The 25,497-nt window shown below is 41.6% G+C and overlaps 1 protein-coding gene across 1 annotated transcript in view; it reads right to left on the reverse strand.

Moving 5' to 3' along the window:
* The window catches only part of LOC128702725 (UDP-glucose:glycoprotein glucosyltransferase 1), a gene marked incomplete at its 5' end in the record, with an annotated part of 261,894 nt that overhangs the window by 12,413 nt on the left and 223,984 nt on the right, over positions 1-25,497 (reverse strand). The window contains 1 exon segment of the mRNA XM_070101800.1: positions 1,450-1,627. Coding sequence (XP_069957901.1) covers positions 1,450-1,627 — 178 coding nt within the window.

The following is a 25,497-nucleotide window of genomic DNA, read 5'->3' on the forward strand; positions in this document are numbered from 1 at the left end:
AGAGTGGGCACCTGTGACCAGCGGGGTCCCACAGGAGTCAGTCCAAGGACCAGTGCTGTTTCTGGTATTTGTGAACAACATGATGGAAAGAATAGACTCCGAAGTGTCCCTGTTTGCAGATGACGTGAAGTTGATGAGAAGAATTCATTCGATCGAAGACCAGGCAAAACTACAAAGCGATCTGAACAGGCTGCAGACCTGGTCCAGCAATTGACTCCTGGAGTTCAACCACACCAAGTGCAAATTCATGAAGATTGGGGAAGGGCAAAGAAGACCGCAGACGGAGTACAGTCAAGGGGGCCAGAGACTACAAACCTCGCTCAAGGAAAAAGATCTTGGGGTGAGTATAACACCAGGCACATCTCCTGAAGCACACATCAACCAAATAACTGCTACAGCATATGGGCGCCTAGCAAACCTCAGAACAGCATTCCGACATCTTAATAAGGAATTGTTCAGGACCCTGTACACCGTGTATGTTAGGCCCATATTGGAGTATGCGGCACCAGTTTGGAACCCACACCTAGCCAAGCACATAAAGAAACTAGAGAAAGTGCAAAGGTTTGCAACAAGACTAGTTCCAGAGATAAGAGGTATGTCCTATGAGGAGAGGTTAAGGGAAATCAACCTGACGACACTGGAGGACAGGAGAGATAGGGGGGACATGATAATGACATACAAAATACTAAGAGGAATTGACAAGGTGGACAAAGACAGGATGTTCCAGAGATGGGACACAGCAACAAGGGGACACAGTTGGAAGTTGAAGACACAGATGAATCACAGGGATGTTAGGAAGTATTTCTTCAGCCACAGAGTAGTCAGGAAGTGGAGTAGTTTGGGAAGCGATGTAGTGGAGGTAGGATCCATACATAGCTTTAAGCAGAGGTATGATAAAGCTCACGGTTCAGGGAGAGTGACCTAGTAGCGACCAGTGAAGAGGCGGGGCCAGGAGCTTGGGCTCGACCCCTGCATCCTTGACTAGGCGAGTACAACTAGGCGAGTACGTACGTACGTACACACACACACACACACGCACACACACACACACACACGCACACACACACACACACACACACACACACACACACACGCACACACACACACACATACATTTATTTTTAACATGCTGGCTGTCTCCCATTGAGGTAGGGTGATCCAAAAAAGAAACACTTTCACCATCATTCACACTATCACTCTTGCCAGAGGCACACAGATATGACAGATTAGACGTCCCTCTAAACAGCAAATATACTAAACCCCTCCCTTAGAGTGCAGGCACTGTACTTATCACCTCCAGGACTCAAGTCTGGCTAACTGGTGCTAGACAGGAGTGGAGACAAAAGGTTTTTGGGACCTGGTAAAATCTTGTATATATGAGCAAGGAAGTAAAGTCTATCTATAATATAATCATTCACATCATTTTTCTCCCAAGTGCTTAATGGTTACCTTAAAACTTGGAGAGAGGAAATTCTTTAAGAACCAAAATTTGACAGGAGTGTTGGTATGGCGAAGAACAGAGACCATCATGATGCGCAGGAATCTCTCGTACAAGTGTCCTGAAGCCACCGAGAAGATGTTCACTGTCTCATCTTCATCCTCAGTCACACCACTAGAACTGAAGGTGCTGAAATAGTAGAGTAAATATTAAGTTAGTATAATATACAGAGTAGTGGTAGTGTTCATCAGAACAGTGGAAGCGATCATCAGAACAGTGGTAGTGCTCATCAGAATAGTAATGTTCACCAGGATAGTGGTAGACTTCATCAGAGCAGCAGTAGTGTTCAGAAGAGTGGTAGTGTTCATCAGGACAGAGGTGTTCACAACAGTGTATTAATATTGGTAGAATGACCAACAATATGTTAAGTAAAAGGACACAAATGCAACTAATGTGACATTTTATTGAGGCAATGTTTTGCTCTTCAAGAACTTTATCAAGCTGTTACAAACAATACATGGACATAGAGGGTATATATAGGCTTAGAGTGAGGTGTAATACTAGTGGTAGTAGTAATAGTAAAATTAGTAGGAGTAGTAGTAATACAATATGGTAGAACAATCAACTTGCACATGAGTAAAAGGTTATAAAATCTATTACTTGAGAAGCATAAAAATAGGTTAGACAAATATTGGTGGTAGGATTTGAGAAGGTCTGTTTCAGTGTTCCTCCTCTGTAATGTGCTTGTATAGTATTAGCAGCAGAAACTACGTGATGGCAGGGTTTACTATTTTAAGGAGGATTCTCACTAAGACCTCAGAGATGATGAAGCTGCCTTTGTTTTGTTTGTGTTAGAAACAGCAATTAATGCTGATTCAAGGCACTTGCATCTGAAGAAATTAGGTTCTTTGATCACTAATTGGGCGTCCCTGAATTTCATGAGATGATTGGAGGAATTTTGTTGTACGCAGGTGTTGTTCAAGTTATAGTTCCTACATGCATTAATGTGTTCACCGAGGCGTGTTTCAAGGTCCCTTGCTGTTTCACTTACATAAATCCTGTTACAGCCTCCACAGGGTACAGTGTAAACCCCTGCATTGATTGGTTCATGGTGCTTGGATTTTGTCCTGGTTAGATCCTCTAATGAAGTGCTGGATGCGTTAGTGACAGCCAACCTCCAACAGAAGATTAAACTTAATTGCAATCTTCAGTACCTCTGCAATAACAGTCAATGGAAGGAAATAGGAAGAGAATCCTTGATAAACAACCTATCGTCACACACCTTAACTGATTATGAGAAACAAGCGCTCAGTCTGGGTCTCAAATTTACCACTAACCTGTGCAAACCAAACCATCAACTGAACTAAGTCACCAGAAACTACAGACACAGTGACAGTAACTTCCAGAAGGGTCATATACAGGGCATTCTCACCGCAGCTTTATGCGAGTCTTCTTCTACTAATATGCCCAGGCGTTATATCAATGCTCTGAAGGACCTTGCTAATGACCCAAATATTATCATCACCACCGCCAACAAAAGAGGTGGAGTCGTCATACTCAACACCAGTGAATACAACACCAAAAGGATAAATCTTTTGAATGACCATTCCACATACAAATCCATCAACACACAACAATGGGAGACACTCATCAAAGATTTCCTATATAAAACCAGACAAATATTGAAATGCACTAGTGAAGGGAAGAAACTTCTAAACCTGATACCCAGCAACCCTAAACCAGCACTCATGTATGATATACCCAAGACTCAAATGTAATATTCCTCTTAGACCAATCACATCAGGTATAGGCAGTGCACCACACAAACTAGCCGGTGTTCTTGCCAAACACCTTTCCTGCCTTCTGGGGACCATCAGCCCCGCTGATCTTAAGCATTTAGGCGACCTTCTCAACAGCATCCAAAACCTCTCCATCTGAAACAAGAAACTAAGCAGTTTGGACGTGACTTCCCTCTTCACTAAAGTACCTACCAGACAAGTCACCGATGTTCTACAACGTAAAGTCAATCAGGACCTTAATCTTCCTCTACCTCCTGGAGATTTTGTTGATCTGACTGAACTCTGCGTTAATTTCAACTGTTTTTCTTTCAATAACAGGCTCTACAAACAAACCTATGGCATGGGAATGGGGCCCCCCCATCAGCGCCGTTGTAGCCAACTTGTACATGAAACACCTAGAGGCTGAACACTTCTCCAACATTATCCCCTCAAGCATCACTTGGTTACATTACGTGGATAACATCCTCATAATAGCTCCCAAACGTTTGATGTACGGAATCTTCAGGCAAGGCTCAATGCAGCTGAACCGGCGATCCAGTTTACACTAGAAGAGTCCAATAACAAGCTACCTTTTCTAGATGTCCTCATTCACAAAGTACAGTGGAACCTCAGCTTACGAACGCCCCACCATGCGAATTTTTCAGGATATGAACTGTCCTGACTCATGAAATCATAATGACACGATTACAAACAAACCATACCACAGATGGGGATAGAACCCACAATCAGAGAGTCTCAAAACTCCAGACTGTTGCGTTAGCCACTGGGCCAGCTAGCCACATAAAATTCCTCCAACTAGGTATATTTCTACACCATAGGAAGGTAAGCATAGGCGCCACTGTGACCACAAATGCAAGTTTCTACAAACGAATCTCCAGCTAGCGTGGCCGTGACGAACTCTTGCTTAAGTCCCCTCAAAGCCGTCAACATGACTCACGAAATCGTAATGACATGATTGCAAACAAACCAAACGAACTGTCGTTTGGTCGACTTTTTGCTTCTGGATACGAAGGAAATTTCAGGATGCGAACTTCTCCCTCAAGGGAGGTTCCTTAAAAAATAAATAAATAAAATATTTATTTCTTTGAAAAGGTTACAATGTGTGTTTACATATCATAATATGATTGGAGCAAAGAAAGCCACTATCATGCTGAGCCATTTCAGGCAGACTTAACCTAATACTAATAGACTACTTTAGTCTAGACAGGTGAAAAGTGTACTAGTATTGGTTACCATTTTTTTTTTCCAATGGTGGTGCCAACTACTGGCAGCCTTTTGAAGTTTCTCCTTACTGTTATTATTATTATAATTATTACTACTATTACATTGTATTACTATTATTGTTATAATAATTATTATTATTATTAGTATGTACGTGGTGATGGGCTCTTGATCTATAGAATTGGATCTGTGCTCCAGTTCCCTAAATTAATAATAATAATAATAATAATAATAATAATAATAATAATAATAATAATAATAATACAATAGTAATAATAATAATAATACAATAGTATTAAAAATAATAATATGTTGTCATTTTTTGACATTTTTTGTATTTTTTTTTTATATTTCTGTGTCAAATGCTTCAAAATAGAAATTGTTAACCCTCTGGGTGGTTGTAGGTACAGCTGCTATGACCATGGCTATCTCAGTACCAACCAAGAGTCAAAAGGAAGAGGTATGCCACTCTGAGTGACCACAGCAGACCCTTGGGATGCATAATTTTGTACAAATTTCTTACACAATGCCTCACCCAAAGAGACAGTATTTGCATACAATCAGCAAGAAGTGATTAGAAACTGTGAAAAAAGCTAGAGAAACGAAGAAGGCAGCAGCATAGAGTGGGAAAGCTGGCCGCCGCCACCACCACCACCACTGTGGCCGTCGCTGCCACCATCACTGTGGATGCTGCCACCACCACCACTGTGGATGCCGCCAACACCACCACTGTGGATGCCGCCACCACCACCGCTGTGGATGCTGCCACCACCACCACTGTGGATGCTGCCACCACCACCACCACCACCACTGTGGCCAAAGTGATCATGTCTTCACCTATATATACATCTGTCTTGACCACACCTGTGGTTACATATGTGACAACCTCACCAATAATCATAGCTAAACACAAGCTAGTTGTGGGGTTATGGACTGCGAAGACACTAGAGTGGGAGAGTAAATTGCAGGTGCATTTTGCTGCTGCCGGTGTCGCCATCACTTACCATATTATAGCTTTTTCATTCTAGAGTATATATCATGTTTCTGTGTTATTAATATTGTTTATGTTATATTAGATGAATTGTGATAAATAACTAAGCCGTAGATTTGATATTAGCATTATTTTGTCATGCCTCCTGAGAGGCTGAAACGGATTAATTGCATTTCAATTACTTTAACCCTTTGACTGTTTCGGCCGTATATATACATCTTACGAGATACCTTGTTTGACGTATATACGTATACTCATAAATTCTAGCGGCTTCAAATCAAGCAGGAGAAAGCTGGTAGGCCCACATGTGAGAGAATGGGTCTGTGTGGTCAGTGTGCACTATATAAAGAAAATCCTGGAGCACGCAGTGCATAACGAGAAAAAAAAACTGACTGTTTTTTTAATTAAAATGCCAAACTTGTGGTCTATTTTCGTATAGTATTTATGGTTGTATTCTCATTTTCTTGGTCTCATTTGATAGAATGGAAAACATATTATAGAAATAGAGGTGATTTTGATTGATTTTACTATAAAAAGAACCTGGAAATGGAGCTCAGAGTACGGGAAATGTTTGATTTTTGCCGATGTTCAAAAGTAAACAAATGTTGCCATTGTCCAATAAATGTCTAACTAGCCATTCTGATATGCAGTCATGAATGGGTTGACATTATTTGTACAATTATTACAATATTGCAGTAGTCTGCATAACAGTAAAATTTCTATTTTTTGTTTGAATAAAAATTCAAAATAGAAAGCAAGAGTAATATCAGAGGGGCCTGGAGACATGACTGATGAACAAAGAAAATGTTATTTTAGAGCCAGGAATGTCTGCATTGTTCATTTTGGACCTTATTTTGAAATTGTCATATTTTTTTATTTTCGTGAAACTGGCCAAATTGCAAATTTCTGACCACGTTATTGGGTAGTTGAAATCAGTAAATGGGCAGTTTCTTGTACTCAAGCGATAGAAAAAAATGGAGTTCTAAAGAAATAGCTATGAGTTTGATCGACTAGAACAATGGAAATAGCCGAAAACAGGGATCAAAGTGGGTGAAATCGCCAATTTGTAATTATCGCCGAGGTCACTAACTTCGCGAGAGCGTAATTCCATTAGTTTTCCATCATTTTTTTTTGTTTTGGTGTCATTACAATCGGGAAAAGATTCTCTATCATTTCATAAGAAAAAAATAATTTTTTTTTTTTAAATTTTGTGACACCAGGAGACACCTCAGGATTGGGGGTTGCAACAGTCAAAGGGTTAAATGAGGAAAATTGACTCAGCACACGAACAAATCAGGATACGAACAAGGTCACGTAACGGATTAAATTCATAAGCCGAGGTTCCACTGTATATAACAATCTAAGACTTCAAGTTTATCGGAAACCTACAAATAAAAACGATCTCACACTTACATTCCAGCCAAGATACTAAGACCAAAAGAGATATCATCATTGGATTTTTCCTAAGAGCATACAAAATTTGTAGTCCTGAGTTTCTTGACGAGGAATGTACATACATTCACCAAACCTTCACTGATTTACATTTTCCTTCCTTTTTTATCAAAGACTGCAAGAAAAGAGCTCTTCAGATCATTAATTTTCCATGCACCAACACCACTCCTAACAAAGTTATAATTCTTCCCAACAGCCAGGTTGCACTGAATGTTTCTAAAGCACTAGCACAAGCTAACACTATAGTTGCAATTGCATCCAGCACTTCAATAAAGGATCTAAGCAGGACAAAATCCAAGCACCATGAAGCAGTCAATGCAGGGGTTTACACTATGCCCTATGGAGGCTGTGACAGGATTTAAGTAGATGAAACAGCAAGGAACTCGAAACACACCTCAATGAACAGATCAATGCATGAAGGAATGATAACTTGAACAACGCCTGCGTACAACATCGAAATTCCACCAATCATCTTATGAAATTCAGGTATGTCCAATTAGCGATCAAAGAATCTAATTTCCGGAGACGCAAGTGCCTTGAATCAGCATTAATCGCTGTTTCTGACACAACTAAACAAAACAAAGGCAGCTTCATCATCTCTGAGGTCTTAGTGAGAATCCTCCTGAAAATAGTAAACCCTGCCATCACATAGTCTCTGCTGCTAATACTATACAAGCACATTACAGAGGAGGAACACTGAAACAGACCTTCTCAAATCCTACCACCAATACAGTGGACCCCCAGTTAACGATGTTTTTTCATTCCAGAAGTATGTTCAGGTGCCAGTACTGACCGAATTTGCTCCCATAAGGAATATTGTGAAGTAGGTTAGTCCATTTCAGACCCCCAAACATACACGTACAAACGCACTTACATAAATACACTTACATACATTGGTGGCAAGTTGATTGTTCTACCATATTGTATTACTACTACTACTACTAATTTTACTATTACTACTACCACTAGTATTACACCTCACTCTAAGCCTATATATACCCTCTATGTCCATGTATTGTTTGTAACAGCTTGATAAAGTTCCTGGAGAGCAAAACATTACCTCAATAAAATGTCACATAAGTTGCATTTGTGTCCTTTTACTTCACAACAGTGGTAGTGTTCATCAGATAGTAATGTTCATCAGAACAGTGGTGCTGTTCATCAGAACAAGTGGTGGTGTTCATCAGAACAGTGGTAATGTAGTGTTCATCAGATAGCAGTAATGTTTATAGAACAGTGGTACTGATAATCAGAACAGTGGAAGTGTCATCAGAACAGTGGCAGTGTTCAGCAGAGCAGTGGCAATGTAGTGTTCATCAGAACAGAGGCAGTGTTCATTGGAACAATGGCAGTGTTCACCTGAACAGTGGTAGTGTTCACCTGAACAGTGGTAGTGTTCATCAGAACAGTGGTAGTGTTCATCAGAACAGTGGTAGTGTTCATCAGAAGAGCAGTAGTGTTCGTTAGAACAGAGGTGGAGTTCATCAGAACAGCGGTAGTGTTCATCAGAACAGTGGTAGTGTCATGAGAACAGTGGTAGTGTTCATCAGAACAGTGGTAGCATTCATCTGAACAGTGGTAGTGTTCATCAGAACAGTGGTAGTGTTCATCAGAACAGTGGTAGTGTTCATCTCAACTGTGGTAGTGTTCATTAGAACAGTGAAAGTGTTCATCTGAACAGTGGTAGTGTTCATCAGAACTTTGGTAGTGTTCATCAAGACATTGGAAGCATCATCAGAATAGCAGTAGTGTTCAACAGAACAGTGGTAGTTTTCAGATTTGTGGTAGTGCTCATCAGAACAGTGGCAGTGTTCATCAGAAGAGCAGTAGAGTTCATCTGAACAGTGGTAATGTTCGACAGAACAGTGGTAGTGTTTGTTAGAACAGTGGTAGTGTTCATCTGAACAGTATTAGTGTTCATCAGAACTTTGGTAGTGTTCATCAGAACAGTGGCAGTGTTCATCAGAAGAGCAGTAGAATTCATCAGAACAGTGGTAGTGTTCATTAGAACAGTGGTAGTGTTCATCAGAACAGTGGTAGTGTTCATTAAAACAGTGGTAGTGTCATGCACTGGTAGTGTTCATCAGAACAGTGGTAGTGTTCATCAGAAGAGCAGTAGAGTTCATCAGAACAGTGGTAGAGTTCATCAGAACATTGGTGTTCAAAACAGTGATAGTATTCCTGAAAACAGTGGAAATGTTCATCAGAACAGTGGTAGTGTTCATCAGACCAGTGGTAGTGTTCATCAGAACAGTGGTAGTGTTCATCTGAGCAGTGGTAGTGTTCATGAGAACAGTGGTAGTGTTCATCTGAACAGGGTAGTGTTCATCAGAACAGAGGTAGTGTTCATCAGTACAGTGGAAGTGTTCATCAGAACAGAGGTAGCTCCTCAGAACAGTGTTAGTGTTTACTGTAAAAAACCATAAGACACCTATAACAATCGGTGCCATTTACCGGATACCTCACACAAACATCCCAAATTTCAGTGAGAAATTAAAGTCACTAATAACAAACAGACAAATGAATAAGCACCACCTTCTCTTAGCTGGAGACTTCAACATCAACCTTGGCTTACTAGATGATCAGCCTGTAACTGATTTCATCAACAATATGAACAACACACTTCTCATACCAACAATAACTAAACCAACCAGGCTCACTGAGACAAGTGCAACCATAATAGACCACTTATGGACCAATATACTAGCCCCCCTTAAATCAGGGATAATCACAGATAGCACTACAGACCACTACCCTACCTTCCTCCTGACAAACATTAATAAACCACCACTTGAATACAACAAAGTCTCATTTAGACTCCATGACGAGGCCTCAATAAGGAAGTTCACAACTGACCTAGAGATTGTTGACTGGCCTACAGAATTCTCCAAAGCCAATGGTATTGATGACTGGACAGACATTTTTCTTAACAAATTACTTAGACTATACAACAAACATTGTCCTATAAAAACGAAACAGATCACAAACAAACGGCTTGGTTGCCCATGGCTAACCAGCTCCATTCTGAAATCCATTGACAAGAAACACCAATATGAAAAGCAATATAGACAGGGCTTAATACACAAAGATATTCTTATAACTATTCATCAGTTCTCACCAAAATAATAAAGAAAGCCAAACAACTATACTACTCCAGTAGATTCACAGACACTAGAGGAGATATAAAAAAAGACCTGGAAAACACTCTCTCAGATTCTAGGGACCCACAAACTGAAAAAAAACAAGAATATTGTCCTAACTAAACCTAATGAAACACCACTACATCCCACTGACACAGCTAACAAGATAAACGACTTCTTCTCAACCATAGGATCTAATCTCGCCAATAAAATCCCACATACTAATGCCCATGCCGGGGACTACCTAGATGGAAATTTCCCAAATTCCTTCTATCTTGCACCAACTAAGCCCTCGGAAGTCACCGAGATTATAAAGTCACTTAAAAACAACTCAGGGAATCTGTCTAATGTCCCACCATTACTATACAAGCGAGCGCCCCATATCCTTTCGCATGCTATTTCATTACTTTTTAATAAGTCACTAGAAACTAGCACCTTCCCGAAACTACTCAAGATGGCAAGGGTTACACCAATACATAAAGGTGGTGACCCTACAGACTTAAACAACTATAGGCCAATATCAAACTTACCATTGCTATCCAAAATCTTTGAGAAACTCGTGCACAGGAGACTATATTCATTTATAACAGCACAAAACATACTCAACCCCTGCCAATTTGGATTTAGGAAAAATAAAAGCACTAATGATGCAATCATAAAAATGCTAGATCTGCTTTACACAGCATTGGAAAATAAGGAATATCCACTAGGAATTTTTATTGACCTAAGAAAAGCTTTTGACACAGTAGACCACGACATCCTACTCCACAAACTTGACCATTACGGTATAAGAGGCCATGCGCTTGCTTATTTCAAATCTTACCTTACTAATAGGTATCAGTATGTTACCATTAAAGACACAGCATCAACAACACGGCCACTTGATAGTGGAGTTCCGCAGGGAAGTGTCCTTGGTCCCTGCTCTTCCTCATTTACATCAATGATCTTCCAAACGTATCCCAACACCTGAAACCCATTCTCTTTGCTGACGACACGACTTATGTCATATCTCACCCTAATCTTGCCACCCTCAACACCATTGTTAATGAAGAGCTGATCAAAATATCGACTTGGATGACAGCCAATAAACTTACGCTTAACAGTGACAAAACCTACTACGTATATTATGTTTGGTAGCAGAGCAGGAGATGCACAAATTAACATTAAGATTGACAACACTCTAATTACCAGACATAATGAGGGCAAATTCCTAGGCCTATACCTTGACAACAACCTGAATTTCAGCACCCATATCCAACACATAACCAAAAAAGTATCCAAAACAGTTGGGATCCTCTGCAAGATACGATACTACGTGCCGCAAAGTGCCCATCTCACACTATACCACTCACTTATTTATCCATACCTCACCTATGCTATTTGTGCTTGGGGATCAACTGCAGCAACACACCTAAAGCCAATAATAACCCAACAAAAAGCTGCAGTAAGAATAATCACTAAATCCCATCCCTGGCAACACCCCCCCCCCCACTCTTCATAGATCTAAACTTACTCCCTGTTCAGTACATCCACATTTACTACTGTGCAATCTACATCTACAGGACCTTAAACTCCAATATCAACCTTGACCTAAAACGCTTTCTTGATAGTTGTGACAGAACCCACAGGCATAACACCAGACACAAACATCTCTACGACATTCCCCATGTCCGACTAAACCTTTACAAAAATTCAATGTATGTCAAAGGCCCTAAAATCTGGAACACCCTACCTGAGAACTCTAGAACTGCAGACACATTCATCACCTTCAAAACTACCATTAGAAAACATCTTATCTCCCTGATAAACCCCATCAACTAACTACACGAATACCACCTGGTGGTTCACACTTACACTCACTCACCCATTTGACCATAAACAGAAATATTAATCTCAATCTTAAAATAATGAATCCTATGATACTCCAATACTGAAACTATGTACTGTGCCAAAACAAAAGCATTCACATTGCTAAACTCACAAACTAGTATTTAGTCACTTAGCCACAATACCAACTTACCTCATAATTTGTAATATTTTAAAATAAAGAATTAAACTAAGTCTGCCCGAAATGCCTAGCCATGCTAGGCGTTCTAGTGGTACACTCTGTAATCATTATTTAACTACATGTAAACCACACAACAACCAAAGTCTGTAAATTCAACATTGTAATCTTTATAGAGAATAAACTTTGAATTTGAATTGAATCAGAACAGTGGTAGTGTTCATCAGTACAATGGCAGTGTTCATCAGTATGGTGGTAGTGTTCATCAGTACAGTGGTAGCATTCATCAGAACAGAGGCAGTGTTCATCAGTACAGTGGTAGTGTTCATCAGAACAGAGGTAATGATCGTCAGAACAGAGGTAGTGTTCATCAGAACAGAGGTAGTGTTCATCAGAACAGAGGTAGTGTTCAACAGTACAGTGGTAGTGTTCATCAGAACAGAGGTAGCTCCTCAGAACAGTGGTAGTGTTCATCAGAACAGTGGTAGCTCCTCAGAACAATGGTAGTGTTTATCAGAGCAGTGGTAGTGTTCATCAGTACAGTGGTAGTGTTCATCAGTACAGTGGTAGTGTTCATCAGAACAGAGGTAGCTCCTCAGAACAGTGGTAGTGTTCATCAGAACAGTGGTAGTGTTCATCAGTACAGTGGTAGTGTTCATCAGAACAGAAGTAGCTCCTCAGAACAGTGGTAGTGTTCATCAGAACAGTGGTAGTGTTCATCAGAACAGTGGTAGTGCTCATCAGAACATAGGTAGTGTTCATCAGAACAGACGTAGTGTTCATCAGTACAGTGGTAGTGTTCATCAGTACAGTGGTAGTGTTCATCAGTACAGTGGTAGTGTTCATCAGTACAGTGGTAATGTTCATCAGTACAGTGGTAGTGTTCATCAGTACAGTGGTAGTGTTCATCAGTACAGTGGTAGTGTTCATCAGTACAGTGGTAGTGTTCATCAGTACAGTGGTAATGTTCATCAGTACAGTGGTAGTGTTCATCAGAACAGAGGTAGTGTTCATCAGAACAGAGGTACTGTTCATCAGTACAGTGGTACTGTTCATCAGTACAGTGGTACTGTTCATCAGTACAGTGGTAGTGTTCATCAGTACAGTGGTACTGTTCATCAGAACAGTGGTAGTGTTCATCAGAACAGAGGTAGTGTTCATCAGAACAGAGGTACTGTTCATCAGTACAGTGGTAGTGTTCATCAGTACAGTGGTAGTGTTCATCAGTACAGTGGTAGTGTTCATCAGAACAGAGGTAGTGTTCATCAGTACAGTGGTAGTGTTCATCAGTACAGTGGTACTGTTCATCAGAACAGAGGTAGTGTTCATCAAAACAGGTTGTGTTCATCAGAACAGAGGTAGTGTTCAGGAAAGTAGTAGTGTTCATCAGAACAGACGTAGCTCCTCAGAACAGTGGTAGTGTTCATCAGAACAGTGGTAGTGTTCAGTACAGTGGTAGTGTTCATCAGAACAGTGGTAGTGTTCAGTACAGTGGTAGTGTTCATCAGTACAGTGGTAGTGTTCATCAGAACAGAGGTAGCTCCTCAGAACAGTGGTAGTGTTCATCAGTACAGTGTTAGTGTTCATCAGAACAGTGGTAGTGTTCATCAGTACAGTGGTAGTGTTCATCAGTACAGTGGTAATGTTCATCAGTACAGTGGTAGTGTTCATCAGAACAGAGGTAGCTCCTCAGAACAGTGGTAGTGTTCATCAGTACAGTGGTAGTGTTCATCAGAACAGTGGTAGTGTTCATCAGTACAGTGGTAGTGTTCATCAGTACAGTGGTAATGTTCATCAGTACAGTGGTAGTGTTCATCAGTACAGTGGTAGTGTTCATCAGTACAGTGGTAGTGTTCATCAGAACAGAGGTAGCTCCTCAGAACAGTGGTAGTGTTCATCAGAACAGCGGTAGTGTTCATCAGTACAGTGGTAATGTTCATCAGTACAGTGGTAGTGTTCATCAGTACAGTGGTAGTGTTCATCAGAACAGCGGTAGTGTTCATCAGTACAGTGGTAGTGTTCATCAGAACAGTGGTAGTGTTCATCAGAACAGTGGTAGTGTTCAGTACAGTGGTAGTGTTCATCAGTACAGTGGTAGTGTTCATCAGTACAGTGGTAGTGTTCATCAGTACAGTGGTAGTGTTCAGTACAGTGGTAGTGTTCATCAGTACAGTGGTAGTGTTCATCAGAACAGTGGTAGTGTTCATCAGAACAGAGGTAGTGTTCAGTACAGTGGTAGTGTTCATCAGTACAGTGGTAGTGTTCATCAGTACAGTGGTAGTGTTCATCAGTACAGTGGTAGTGTTCATCAGTACAGTGGTAGTGTTCATCAGAACAGTGGTAGTGTTCCTCAGTACAGTGGTAGTGTTCATCAGTACAGTGGTAGTGTTCATCAGTACAGTGGTAGTGTTCATCAGTACAGTGGTAGTGTTCATCAGTACAGTGGTAGTGTTCATCAGAACAGTGGTAGTGTTCATCAGAACAGAGGTAGTGTTCATCAGAACAGTGGTAGTGTTCAGTACAGTGGTAGTGTTCATCAGAACAGTGGTAGTGTTCATCAGAACAGAGGTAGTGTTCATCAGTACAGTGGTAGTGTTCATCAGTACAGTGGTAGTGTTTATCAGTACAGTGGTAGTGTTCATCAGTACAGTGGTAGTGTTCATCAGTACAGTGGTAGTGTTCATCAGAACAGAGGTAGTGTTCATCAGAACAGTGGTAGTGTTCAGTACAGTGGTAGTGTTCATCAGTACAGTGGTAGTGTTCATCAGAACAGTGGTAGTGTTCATCAGTACAGTGGTAGTGTTCATCAGAACAGTGGTAGTGTTCAGTACAGTGGTAGTGTTCATCAGTACAGTGGTAGTGTTCATCAGTACAGTGGTAGTGTTCATCAGTACAGTGGTAGTGTTCATCAGTACAGTGGTAGTGTTCATCAGTACAGTGGTAGTGTTCATCAGAACAGTGGTAGTGTTCATCAGTACAGTGGTAGTGTTCATCAGTACAGTGGTAGTGTTCATCAGTACAGTGGTAGTGTTCATCAGTACAGTGGTAGTGTTCATCAGTACAGTGGTAGTGTTCATCAGTACAGTGGTAGTGTTCATCAGTACAGTGGTAGTGTTCATCAGAACAGTGGTAGTGTTCAGTACAGTGGTAGTGTTCATCAGAACAGTGGTAGTGTTCATCAGAACAGTGGTAGTGTTCATCAGAACAGTGGTAGTGTTCAGTACAGTGGTAGTGTTCATCAGTACAGTGGTAGTGTTCATCAGAACAGTGGTAGTGTTCATCAGAACAGTGGTAGTGTTCATCAGTACAGTGGTAGTGTTCATCAGAACAGTGGTAGTGTTCATCAGTACAGTGGTAGTGTTCATCAGTACAGTGGTAGTGTTCATCAGTACAGTGGTAGTGTTCATCAGTACAGTGGTAGTGTTCATCAGTACAGTGGTAGTGTTCATCAGTACAGTGGTAGTGTTCATCAGTACAGTGGTAGTGTTCATCAGTACAGTGGTAGTGTTCATCAGTACAGTGGTAGTGTTCATCAGTACAGTGGTAGTGTTCATCAGTACAGTGGTAGTGTTCATCAGTACAGTGGTAGTGTTCATCAGTACAGTGGTAGTGTTCATCAGTACAGTGGTAGTGTTCATCAGTACAGTGGTAGTGTTCATCAGTACAGTGGTAGTGTTCATCAGTACAGTGGTAGTGTTCATCAGTACAGTGGTAGTGTTCATCAGTACAGTGGTAGTGTTCATCAGTACAGTGGTAGTGTTCATCAGTACAGTGGTAGTGTTCATCAGTACAGTGGTAGTGTTCATCAGTACAGTGGTAGTGTTCATCAGTACAGTGGTAGTGTTCATCAGTACAGTGGTAGTGTTCATCAGTACAGTGGTAGTGTTCATCAGTACAGTGGTAGTGTTCATCAGAACAGTGGTAGTGTTCATCAGTACAGTGGTAGTGTTCATCAGTACAGTGGTAGTGTTCATCAGTACAGTGGTAGTGTTCATCAGTACAGTGGTAGTGTTCATCAGTACAGTGGTAGTGTTCATCAGTACAGTGGTAGTGTTCATCAGTACAGTGGTAGTGTTCATCAGTACAGTGGTAGTGTTCATCAGTACAGTGGTAGTGTTCAGTACAGTGGTAGTGTTCATCAGTACAGTGGTAGTGTTCATCAGTACAGTGGTAGTGTTCATCAGTGGTAGTGTTCATCAGTACAGTGGTAGTGTTCATCAGTACAGTGGTAGTGTTCAGTACAGTGGTAGTGTTCATCAGAACAGTGGTAGTGTTCATCAGAACAGTGGTAGTGTTCATCAGTACAGTGGTAGTGTTCATCAGTACAGTGGTAGTGTTCATCAGTACAGTGGTAGTGTTCATCAGTACAGTGGTAGTGTTCATCAGTACAGTGGTAGTGTTCATCAGAACAGTGGTAGTGTTCATCAGAACAGTGGTAGTGTTCAGTACAGTGGTAGTGTTCATCAGTACAGTGGTAGTGTTCAGTACAGTGGTAGTGTTCATCAGTACAGTGGTAGTGTTCATCAGAACAGTGGTAGTGTTCATCAGAACAGTGGTAGTGTTCATCAGTACAGTGGTAGTGTTCTTCAGTACAGTGGTAGTGTTCATCAGTACAGTGGTAGTGTTCATCAGAACAGAGGTAGTGTTCATCAGAACAGAGGTAGCTCCTCAGAACAGTGGTAGTGTTCATCAGTACAGAGGTAGTGTTCATCTGAACAGTGGTAGTGTTCATCAGAACAGAGGTAGCTCCTCAGAACAGTGGTAGTGTTCATCAGTACAGAGGTAGTGTTCATCAGAACATTGGTAGTGTTCTTCATTACAGTGGGAGTGCTAATCAGACCAGTGGTAGTGTTCATCTGAACAGTGGTAGTGTTCATCAGAACAGAGGTAGCTCCTCAGAACAGTGGTATTGTTCATCAGTACACTGGTAGTGTTCATCAGTACAGTGATAGTGTTCATTAGAACAGTGGTAGTGTTCATCGGAACAGTGGTAGCGTTCATTAGAACACAGGAAGTGTTCATCAGAGCAGTAGTAGTGTTCAGAACAGTGGTTGTATAATGTTCATCAGAACAGTCGTAGTGTTCATCAGAACAGTGATTTTCATCAGAACAGTCGTAGTGTTCATCAGAACATAGGTTGTGTTCATCAGAACATAGGTAGTGTTCATCAGAGCAGTGGTAGTGTTCATCAGAACAGTGATTTTCATCAGAACAGTGGTAGTGTTCATCAGAACATAGTGTTCATCAGAACATAGTGTTCATCAGAACAGTGATTTTCATCAGAACAGTGGTAGTGTTCATCAGAACAGTGGTAGTGTTCATCAGAACAGTGGTAGTGTTCATCAGAACAATTTTGGTGTAGTGTTCAACAGGAAATGCGACAATACCTCCAGGGAAGAGTTTTTATCAAATGATGCTCCCTCCCCCTCCCTACCCACCCGTCCCCCTCCAACCCTCCATCCCCCTCCCTCCCTCCTTCCCTCTCTCCCCCTCCTACCCTCCCTCCCCCTCCTACCCTCCCTCCCTCTTACCCTCCCGTCCCCCTCCAACCCTCCATCCCCCTCCTACCCTCCCTCCCTCCTACCTTCTCTCCCCCTCTTTCCCTCCTCTTCCTACCCTCCCTCCCATCCCCGTCCTACCCTCTCTCCCCCTCCTACCCTCCATTCCCCTCCTTCCCTCCCTCCCCCTCCTACCCTCCCTCCCCCTCCTTCCCTCCTCCTCCTCCCCTCCCTCCCTCCTCCTCCCCTCCTCCTCCTTCCCTCCCTCCCCTCCTTCAGTCCCTCCCTCTCCTACTCTCCCTCCCCTTCCTCCTCTTCCTTCCCTCCCTCATTCTCCTACCCTCCCGCCCCCTTCTTCAGTCCCCCTCCTTCCCCCTCCCCCCTCCTTCCCCCCTCCTTCCCTCCCTCCCCCTCCTACTCCCCTCCCCCAAGGAGTCAATAACCACTGGCATACTGGGGTTGGATATTGATTATTACACAATTGATGCTCAGAATCAGTTATCAAGTGCCTGCTTGTGTACCAGTGCTGCATAACCATGGTAGAGCACCTGGTGTACCAGTGCTGTGTAACCACAATACAGCACCCGCTGCTGTAACAGTGCTGCGTAACCACAATGCAGCACCCGCTGCTGTAACAGTGCTGCGTAACCACAATGCAGCACCTGCTGGAGTACCAGTGCTGTGTAACCACGATACAGCACCTGCTGCTGCACCAGTACTGCATAACCACAATAGAGCAGCAGCTGGTGTACCGGTGCTGCATAACCACCATACAGCAACAGCTGGTGTACTGGTTCTGCGTAACCACAGTTAAGAGGTTAATGAAGAGTTCGTACAAATATCAACCTGGATGACTGTCAATAAACTAACACTTAATACAGACAACACCTTCTACATTATGACTGAGAGTAGAGGAAGAGAGGTCCAACTAAACACTATGCTTAGCGACACCCCATAGCTAAACATAATGAGGGAAAATTTTTGGGTCTGCACCTTGACAGCAACTTAAAATTCAACACCCATATCCAACACACACCAACAAAAATATGAACTAAAACAGTTGGCATCCTCTCAAAGGTATGTTACTATATACCACAAGTACTACTTCTTACACTATACTATTCACTGATCTACCGCAACCTCACCAATGCTATTTGTACCAGGGTTTCCACAACAAAAGTCACCTAATGCCAATAATAATCCAACAAAAAGCTGCAGTGTGAATGATCACACAGTCCACTGGTAAGTAACACACCCCCGTCCCACTATTCAAAGACCTAAACCCTACTCACTACACAAAACATTCACTCATTACTGTACAAACTACATTTACATAACAATCAAGTCTAATAAATCCTGACCTGAAGCGCTTTCTTGACAGTTGCAATAGGACCCATAGACATAATACAAGGCACAAAAATCTTTATATTTCCTGTGTCAAGCTAAATCTCTTCAAAAATTCAATGCACATAAAAGGGGCCCAAAACCTGGAGCTCTGCTAGAAATCTCCGGAACCACTGACTCAGCTAGCATTTTCAAAACTATCGTTAAAAAACACCTTACCTCCTGAACCTATATACACATATACACATATAAAAGCTAACCATGCATTTGCTCAATATCATGAACATCGGTAAAACATTATAATCAATATATACTTACTCTCAGTATCTATAATCCTCTCAAACATTAATCAGTTTACTGTGTCAGCTTTAGGTTAATAACCAAAACTGTAATTCCTCTCTATCAAACTTATTAAAGCCATATATCATGAACTAACAGAATATTTAGTTCTCTTGTATTTACTGTAAACTACTAAATTTTAAATTACAATCACCTAAGTGACCATATGTACAAAATTACACATACTGTTATTGCCTTAATAATCTCAAGTTAGTCTTAAGTTTGCCCGAAATGCTCTGCATATAAAAGGGCTTTGGCATGTACACCCAATTGACATACTCCTTTGTTCCATCATGTATCATGCCGAAATAAACCGTTTCGATCGTATATACACGTCTTACGAGCCACCGTGTTTGACGTATTTATATGCATAAATTCTAGCGGCTTCAAATCAAGCGGGTAAAGCTGGTAGGCCTACATGAGAGAGAATAGGTCTGAGTGGTGGGTGTGCACCCTGTGAAAATAATCAGGGACTCAGTGGTGCATTGTTGGAACCCCATCTTGGTAGTCCATTTTCACCATGCCTCGCGGTAAGAAGTACCTCAATCCTCAGCAGATTGGAGGTCTTTTGTTCCCAAGTGATAGCTCTAACAGTGATGGCCAGACATATTTTTTATTAACACATGATCTAAAGAAAAATTGCAAAGGTTAGTGGATGAGTTTGAGAGTGTGTGTAAAGGTAGAAAGTTGAAAGTGAACATAGAAAAGAGTAAGGTGATGAGGGTTTCAAATGATTTAGATAAAGAAAAATTGGATATCAAATTGGGGAGGAGGAGTATGGAAGAAGTGAATGTTTTCAGATACTTGGGAGTTGAAGTGTCGGCAGATGGATTTATGAAGGATGAGGTTAATCATAGAATTGATGAGGGAAAAAAGGTGAGTGGTGCGTTGAGGGACATGTGGAGTCAAAAAACGTTATCTATGGAGGCAAAGAAGGGAATGTATGAAAGTATAGTAGTACCAACACTCTTATATGGATGTGAAGCTTGGGTAGTAAATGCAGCAGCGAGGAGACGGTTGGAGGCAGTGGAGATGTCCTGTCTAAGGGCAATGTGTGGTGTAAATATTTTATTTTATTATTATCACACCGGCCGATTCCCACCAAGGCAGGGTGGCCCGAAAAAGAAAAACTTTCACCATCATTCACTCCATCACTGTCTTGCCAGAAGGGTGCTTTACACTACAGTTTTTAAACTGCAACATTAACACCCCTCCTTCAGAGTGCAGGCACTGTACTTCCCATCTCCAGGACTCAAGTCCGGCCTGCCGGTTTCCCTGAATCCCTTCATAAATGTTACTTTGCTCACACTCCAACAGCACGTCAAGTATTAAAAACCATTTGTCTCCATTCACTCCTATCAAACACGCTCACACATGCCTGCTGGAAGTCCAAGCCCCTCGCACACAAAACCTCCTTTACCCCCTCCCTCCAACCCTTCCTAGGCCGACCCCTACCCCGCCTTCCTTCCACTACAGACTGATACACTCTTGAAGTCATTCTGTTTCGCTCCATTCTCTCTACATGTCCGAACCACCTCAACAACCCTTCCTCAGCCCTCTGGACAACAGTTTTGGTAATCCCGCACCTCCTCCTAACTTCCAAACTACGAATTCTCTGCATTATATTCACACCACACATTGCCCTCAGGCATGACATCTCCACTGCCTCCAGCCTTCTCCTCGCTGCAACATTCATCACCCACGCTTCACACCCATATAAGAGCGTTGGTAAAACTATACTCTCATACATTCCCCTCTTTGCCTCCAAGGACAAAGTTCTTTGTCTCCACAGACTCCTAAGTGCACCACTCACTCTTTTTCCCTCATCAATTCTATGATTCACCTCATCTTTCATAGACCCATCCGCTGACACGTCCACTCCCAAATATCTGAATACGTTCACCTCCTCCATACTCTCTCCCTCCAATCTGATATTCAATCTTTCATCACCTAATCTTTTTGTTATCCTCATAACCTTACTCTTTCCTGTATTCACCTTTAATTTTCTTCTTTTGCACACCCTACCAAATTCATCCACCAATCTCTGCAACTTCTCTTCAGAATCTCCCAAGAGCACAGTGTCATCAGCAAAGAGCAGCTGTGACAACTCCCACTTTGTGTGTGATTCTTTATCTTTTAACTCCACGCCTCTTGCCAAGACCCTCGCATTTACTTCTCTTACAACCCCATCTATAAATATATTAAACAACCACGGTGACATCACACATCCTTGTCTAAGGCCTACTTTTACTGGGAAAAAATTTCCCTCTTTCCTACATACTCTAACTTGAGCCTCACTATCCTCGTAAAAACTCTTCACTGCTTTCAGTAACCTACCTCCTACACCATACACTTGCAACATCTGCCACATTGCCCCCCTATCCACCCTGTCATACGCCTTTTCCAAATCCATAAATGCCACAAAGACCTCTTTAGCCTTATCTAAATACTGTTCACTTATATGTTTCACTGTAAACACCTGGTCCACACACCCCCTACCTTTCCTAAAGCCTCCTTGTTCATCTGCTATCCTATTCTCCGTCTTACTCTTAATTCTTTCAATTATAACTCTACCATACACTTTACCAGGTACACTCAACAGACTTATCCCCCTATAATTTTTGCAATCTCTTTTATCCCCTTTGCCTTTATACAAAGGAACTATGCATGCTCTCTGCCAATCCCTAGGTACCTTACCCTCTTCCATACATTTATTAAATAATTGCACCAACCACTCCAAAACTATATCCCCACCTGCTTTTAACATTTCTATCTTTATCCCATCAATCCCGGCTGCCTTACCCCCTTTCATTTTACCTACTGCCTCACGAACTTCCCCCACACTCACAACTGGCTCTTCCTCACTCCTACAAGATGTTATTCCTCCTTGCCCTATACACGAAATCACAGCTTCCCTATCTTCATCAACATTTAACAATTCCTCAAAATATTCCTTCCATCTTCCCAATACCTCTAACTCTCCATTTAATAACTCTCCTCTCCTATTTTTAACTGACAAATCCATTTGTTCTCTAGGCTTTCTTAACTTGTTAATCTCACTCCAAAACTTTTTCTTATTTTCAACAAAATTTGTTGATAACATCTCACCCACTCTCTCATTTGCTCTCTTTTTACATTGCTTCACCACTCTCTTAACTTCTCTCTTTTTCTCCATATACTCTTCCCTCCTTGCATCACTTCTACTTTGTAAAAACTTCTCATATGCTAACTTTTTCTCCCTTACTACTCTCTTTACATCATCATTCCACCAATCGCTCCTCTTCCCTCCTGCACCCACTTTCCTGTAACCACAAACTTCTGCTGAACACTCTAACACTACATTTTTAAACCTACCCCATACCTCTTCGACCCCATTGCCTATGCTCTCATTAGCCCATCTATCCTCCAATAGCTGTTTATATCTTACCCTAACTGCCTCCTCTTTTAGTTTATAAACCTTCACCTCTCTCTTCCCTGATGCTTCTATTCTCCTTGTATCCCATCTACCTTTTACTCTCAGTGTAGCTACAACTAGAAAGTGATCTGATATATCTGTGGCCCCTCTATAAACATGTACATCCTGAAGTCTACTCAACAGTCTTTTATCTACCAATACATAATCCAACAAACTACTGTCATTTCGCCCTACATCATATCGTGTATACTTATTTATCCTCTTTTTCTTAAAATATGTATTACCTATAACTAAACCCCTTTCTATACAAAGTTCAATCAAAGGGCTCCCATTATCATTTACACCTGGCACCCCAAACTTACCTACCACACCCTCTCTAAAAGTTTCTCCTACTTTAGCATTCAAGTCCCCTACCACAATTACTCTCTCACTTGGTTCAAAGGCTCCTATACATTCACTTAACATCTCCCAAAATCTCTCTCTCTCCTCTGCATTCCTCTCTTCTCCAGGTGCATACACGCTTATTATGACCCACTTCTCGCATCCAACCTTTACTTTAATCCACATAATTCTTGAATTTACACATTCATATTCTCTTTTCTCCTTCCATAACTGATCATTTAACATTACTGCTACCCCTTCCTTTGCTCTAACTCTCTCAGATACTCCAGATTTAATCCCATTTATTTCCCCCCACTGAAACTCTCCTACCCCCTTCAGCTTTGTTTCGCTTAGGGCCAGGACATCCAACTTCTTTTCATTCATAACATCAGCAATCATCTGTTTCTTGTCATCCGCACTACATCCACGCACATTTAAGCAACCCAGTTTTATAAAGTTTTTCTTCTTCTCTTTTTTAGTAATTGTATACAGGAGAAGGGGTTACTAGCCCATTGCTCCCGGCATTTTAGTCGCCTCATACGACACGCATGGCTTACGGAGGAAAGATTCTTTTCCACTTCCCCATGGACAATAGAAGAAATAAAAAAGAACAAGAGCTATTTAGAAAAAGGAGAAAAACCTAGATGTATGTATATATATATATGCATGTGCGTGTCTGTGAAGTGTGACCAAAGTGTAAGTAGGAGTAGCAAGATATCCCTGTTATCTTAGCGTGTTTATGAGACAGAAAAAGAAATATTATGCAGAAAATTCGGAGTGTGGAAATTAGGAGAAGGTGTGGAGTTAATAAAAGCATTAGTCAGAGGGCAGAAGAGGGGTTGTTGAGGTGGTTTGGTCATTTAGAGAGAATGGATCAAAGTAGAATGACATGGAAAGCATATAAATCTATAGGGGAAGGAAAGAGGGGTAGGGGTCGTCCTCGAAAGGGTTGGAAAGAGGGGGTAAAGGAGGTTTTGTGGGCGAGGGGCTTGGACTTCCAGCAAGCGTGCAGGAGCATGTTAGATAGGAGTGAATGGAGATGAATGATACTTGGGACCTGACGATCTGTTGGAGTGTGAGCAGGGTAATATTTAGTGAAGGGATTCAGGGAAACCGGTTATTTTCATATAGTCGGACTTGAGTCCTGGAAATGGGAAGTACAATGCCTGCACTTTAAAAGGAGGGGTTTGGGATATTGGCAGTTTGGAGGGATATGTTGTGTATCTTTATGCGTATATGCTTCTAAGCTGTTGTATTCTGAGCACCTCTGCAAAAGCAGTGATAATGTGTGTGTGTGGTGAAAGTGTTGAATGATGATGAAAGTATTTTCTTTTTGGGGATTTTCTTTCTTTTTTTGGGTCACCCTGCCTCGGTGGGAGACGACCGACTTGTTGAAAAAAAAAAAAAAAGATCCGTTTCACACCAAGGCAAGGTGACCCGAAAGAAGAAACATTTTCATCATCATTCAATCTATCACTGTCTTGCCAAAGGCATGCCTACACTACAGTTAGAAAACTGCAACAAATCAATACCCCTCCTGAATGCAGATACTGTACTTCCCACCTCCAGGATTCAAGTCTGGCTAACTGGTTTCCATGATTCCCTTCATATATAACAAATAACATTCTATTTTGTTCCACCCTGTCTAAATGTCCAAAGAACCTCAACAATCTTTCCTTTTCCCACCGGATAATACTTTTAGTACCTCGCACATCCTAATTTCCAAGCTACGGATTCGCTGTATTACATTCACACCACACATTACCCTCAGACACAACATTCCCACTGCCTCCAGCCTTCTTGTTGCAACATTCATCACCCATGATCCACATCTAAATAAGAGCACTAGTACAACTATACTTTTATACATTCCCCTTTTGCTTCCATGGATAATATTCTGTCTCCATAGATTCCTCAGAGCAAGACGACTCATCTCTCATCTGGACCCGACCTGGACAGATCTGTCATTTCAGTAGAGCCTTCAATACCAAAGGGATGTGGGTGGCCTTACTGTTATGCATTAGGCCAGTGTTGTCAAGGTACCACACTTGGCTCCACTAAGAGAACGAGAAATGGGTTTCTACACAACAAGACAGGCAGCACTTAGCAACTTCACTCTGACTGTACCCTTATCCAGAACATTGCTTCATCTAAGGATTATTTATTCCTAGGATGACTCAAATCTGGAATGTGTTTGTACAGCATAGTGACATCAACAAAATAAAATCAGCTGACCATATGAAAATGCATAGCATCAACTTCATCCTATTCCATGACTCACGAAATCGTAATGACACGATTGCAAACAAACCATACCCCGGCCGGGATTGAACCCGTGGTCAGAGTCTAGTGGCTAACGCGACGGGCTGGAGTTTTGAGAGACTCTGACCGCGGGTTCAATCCCGGCCGGGGTATGGTTTATCCTATTCCATATTTGTATGTCTCATAACAATAAAAGGCTTTAAAATGAGCTG

The sequence above is a fragment of the Cherax quadricarinatus genome, chromosome 79 (assembly GCF_038502225.1).
Source record: "Cherax quadricarinatus isolate ZL_2023a chromosome 79, ASM3850222v1, whole genome shotgun sequence".
Classification (NCBI taxonomy): Eukaryota; Metazoa; Arthropoda; class Malacostraca; order Decapoda; family Parastacidae; genus Cherax; species Cherax quadricarinatus.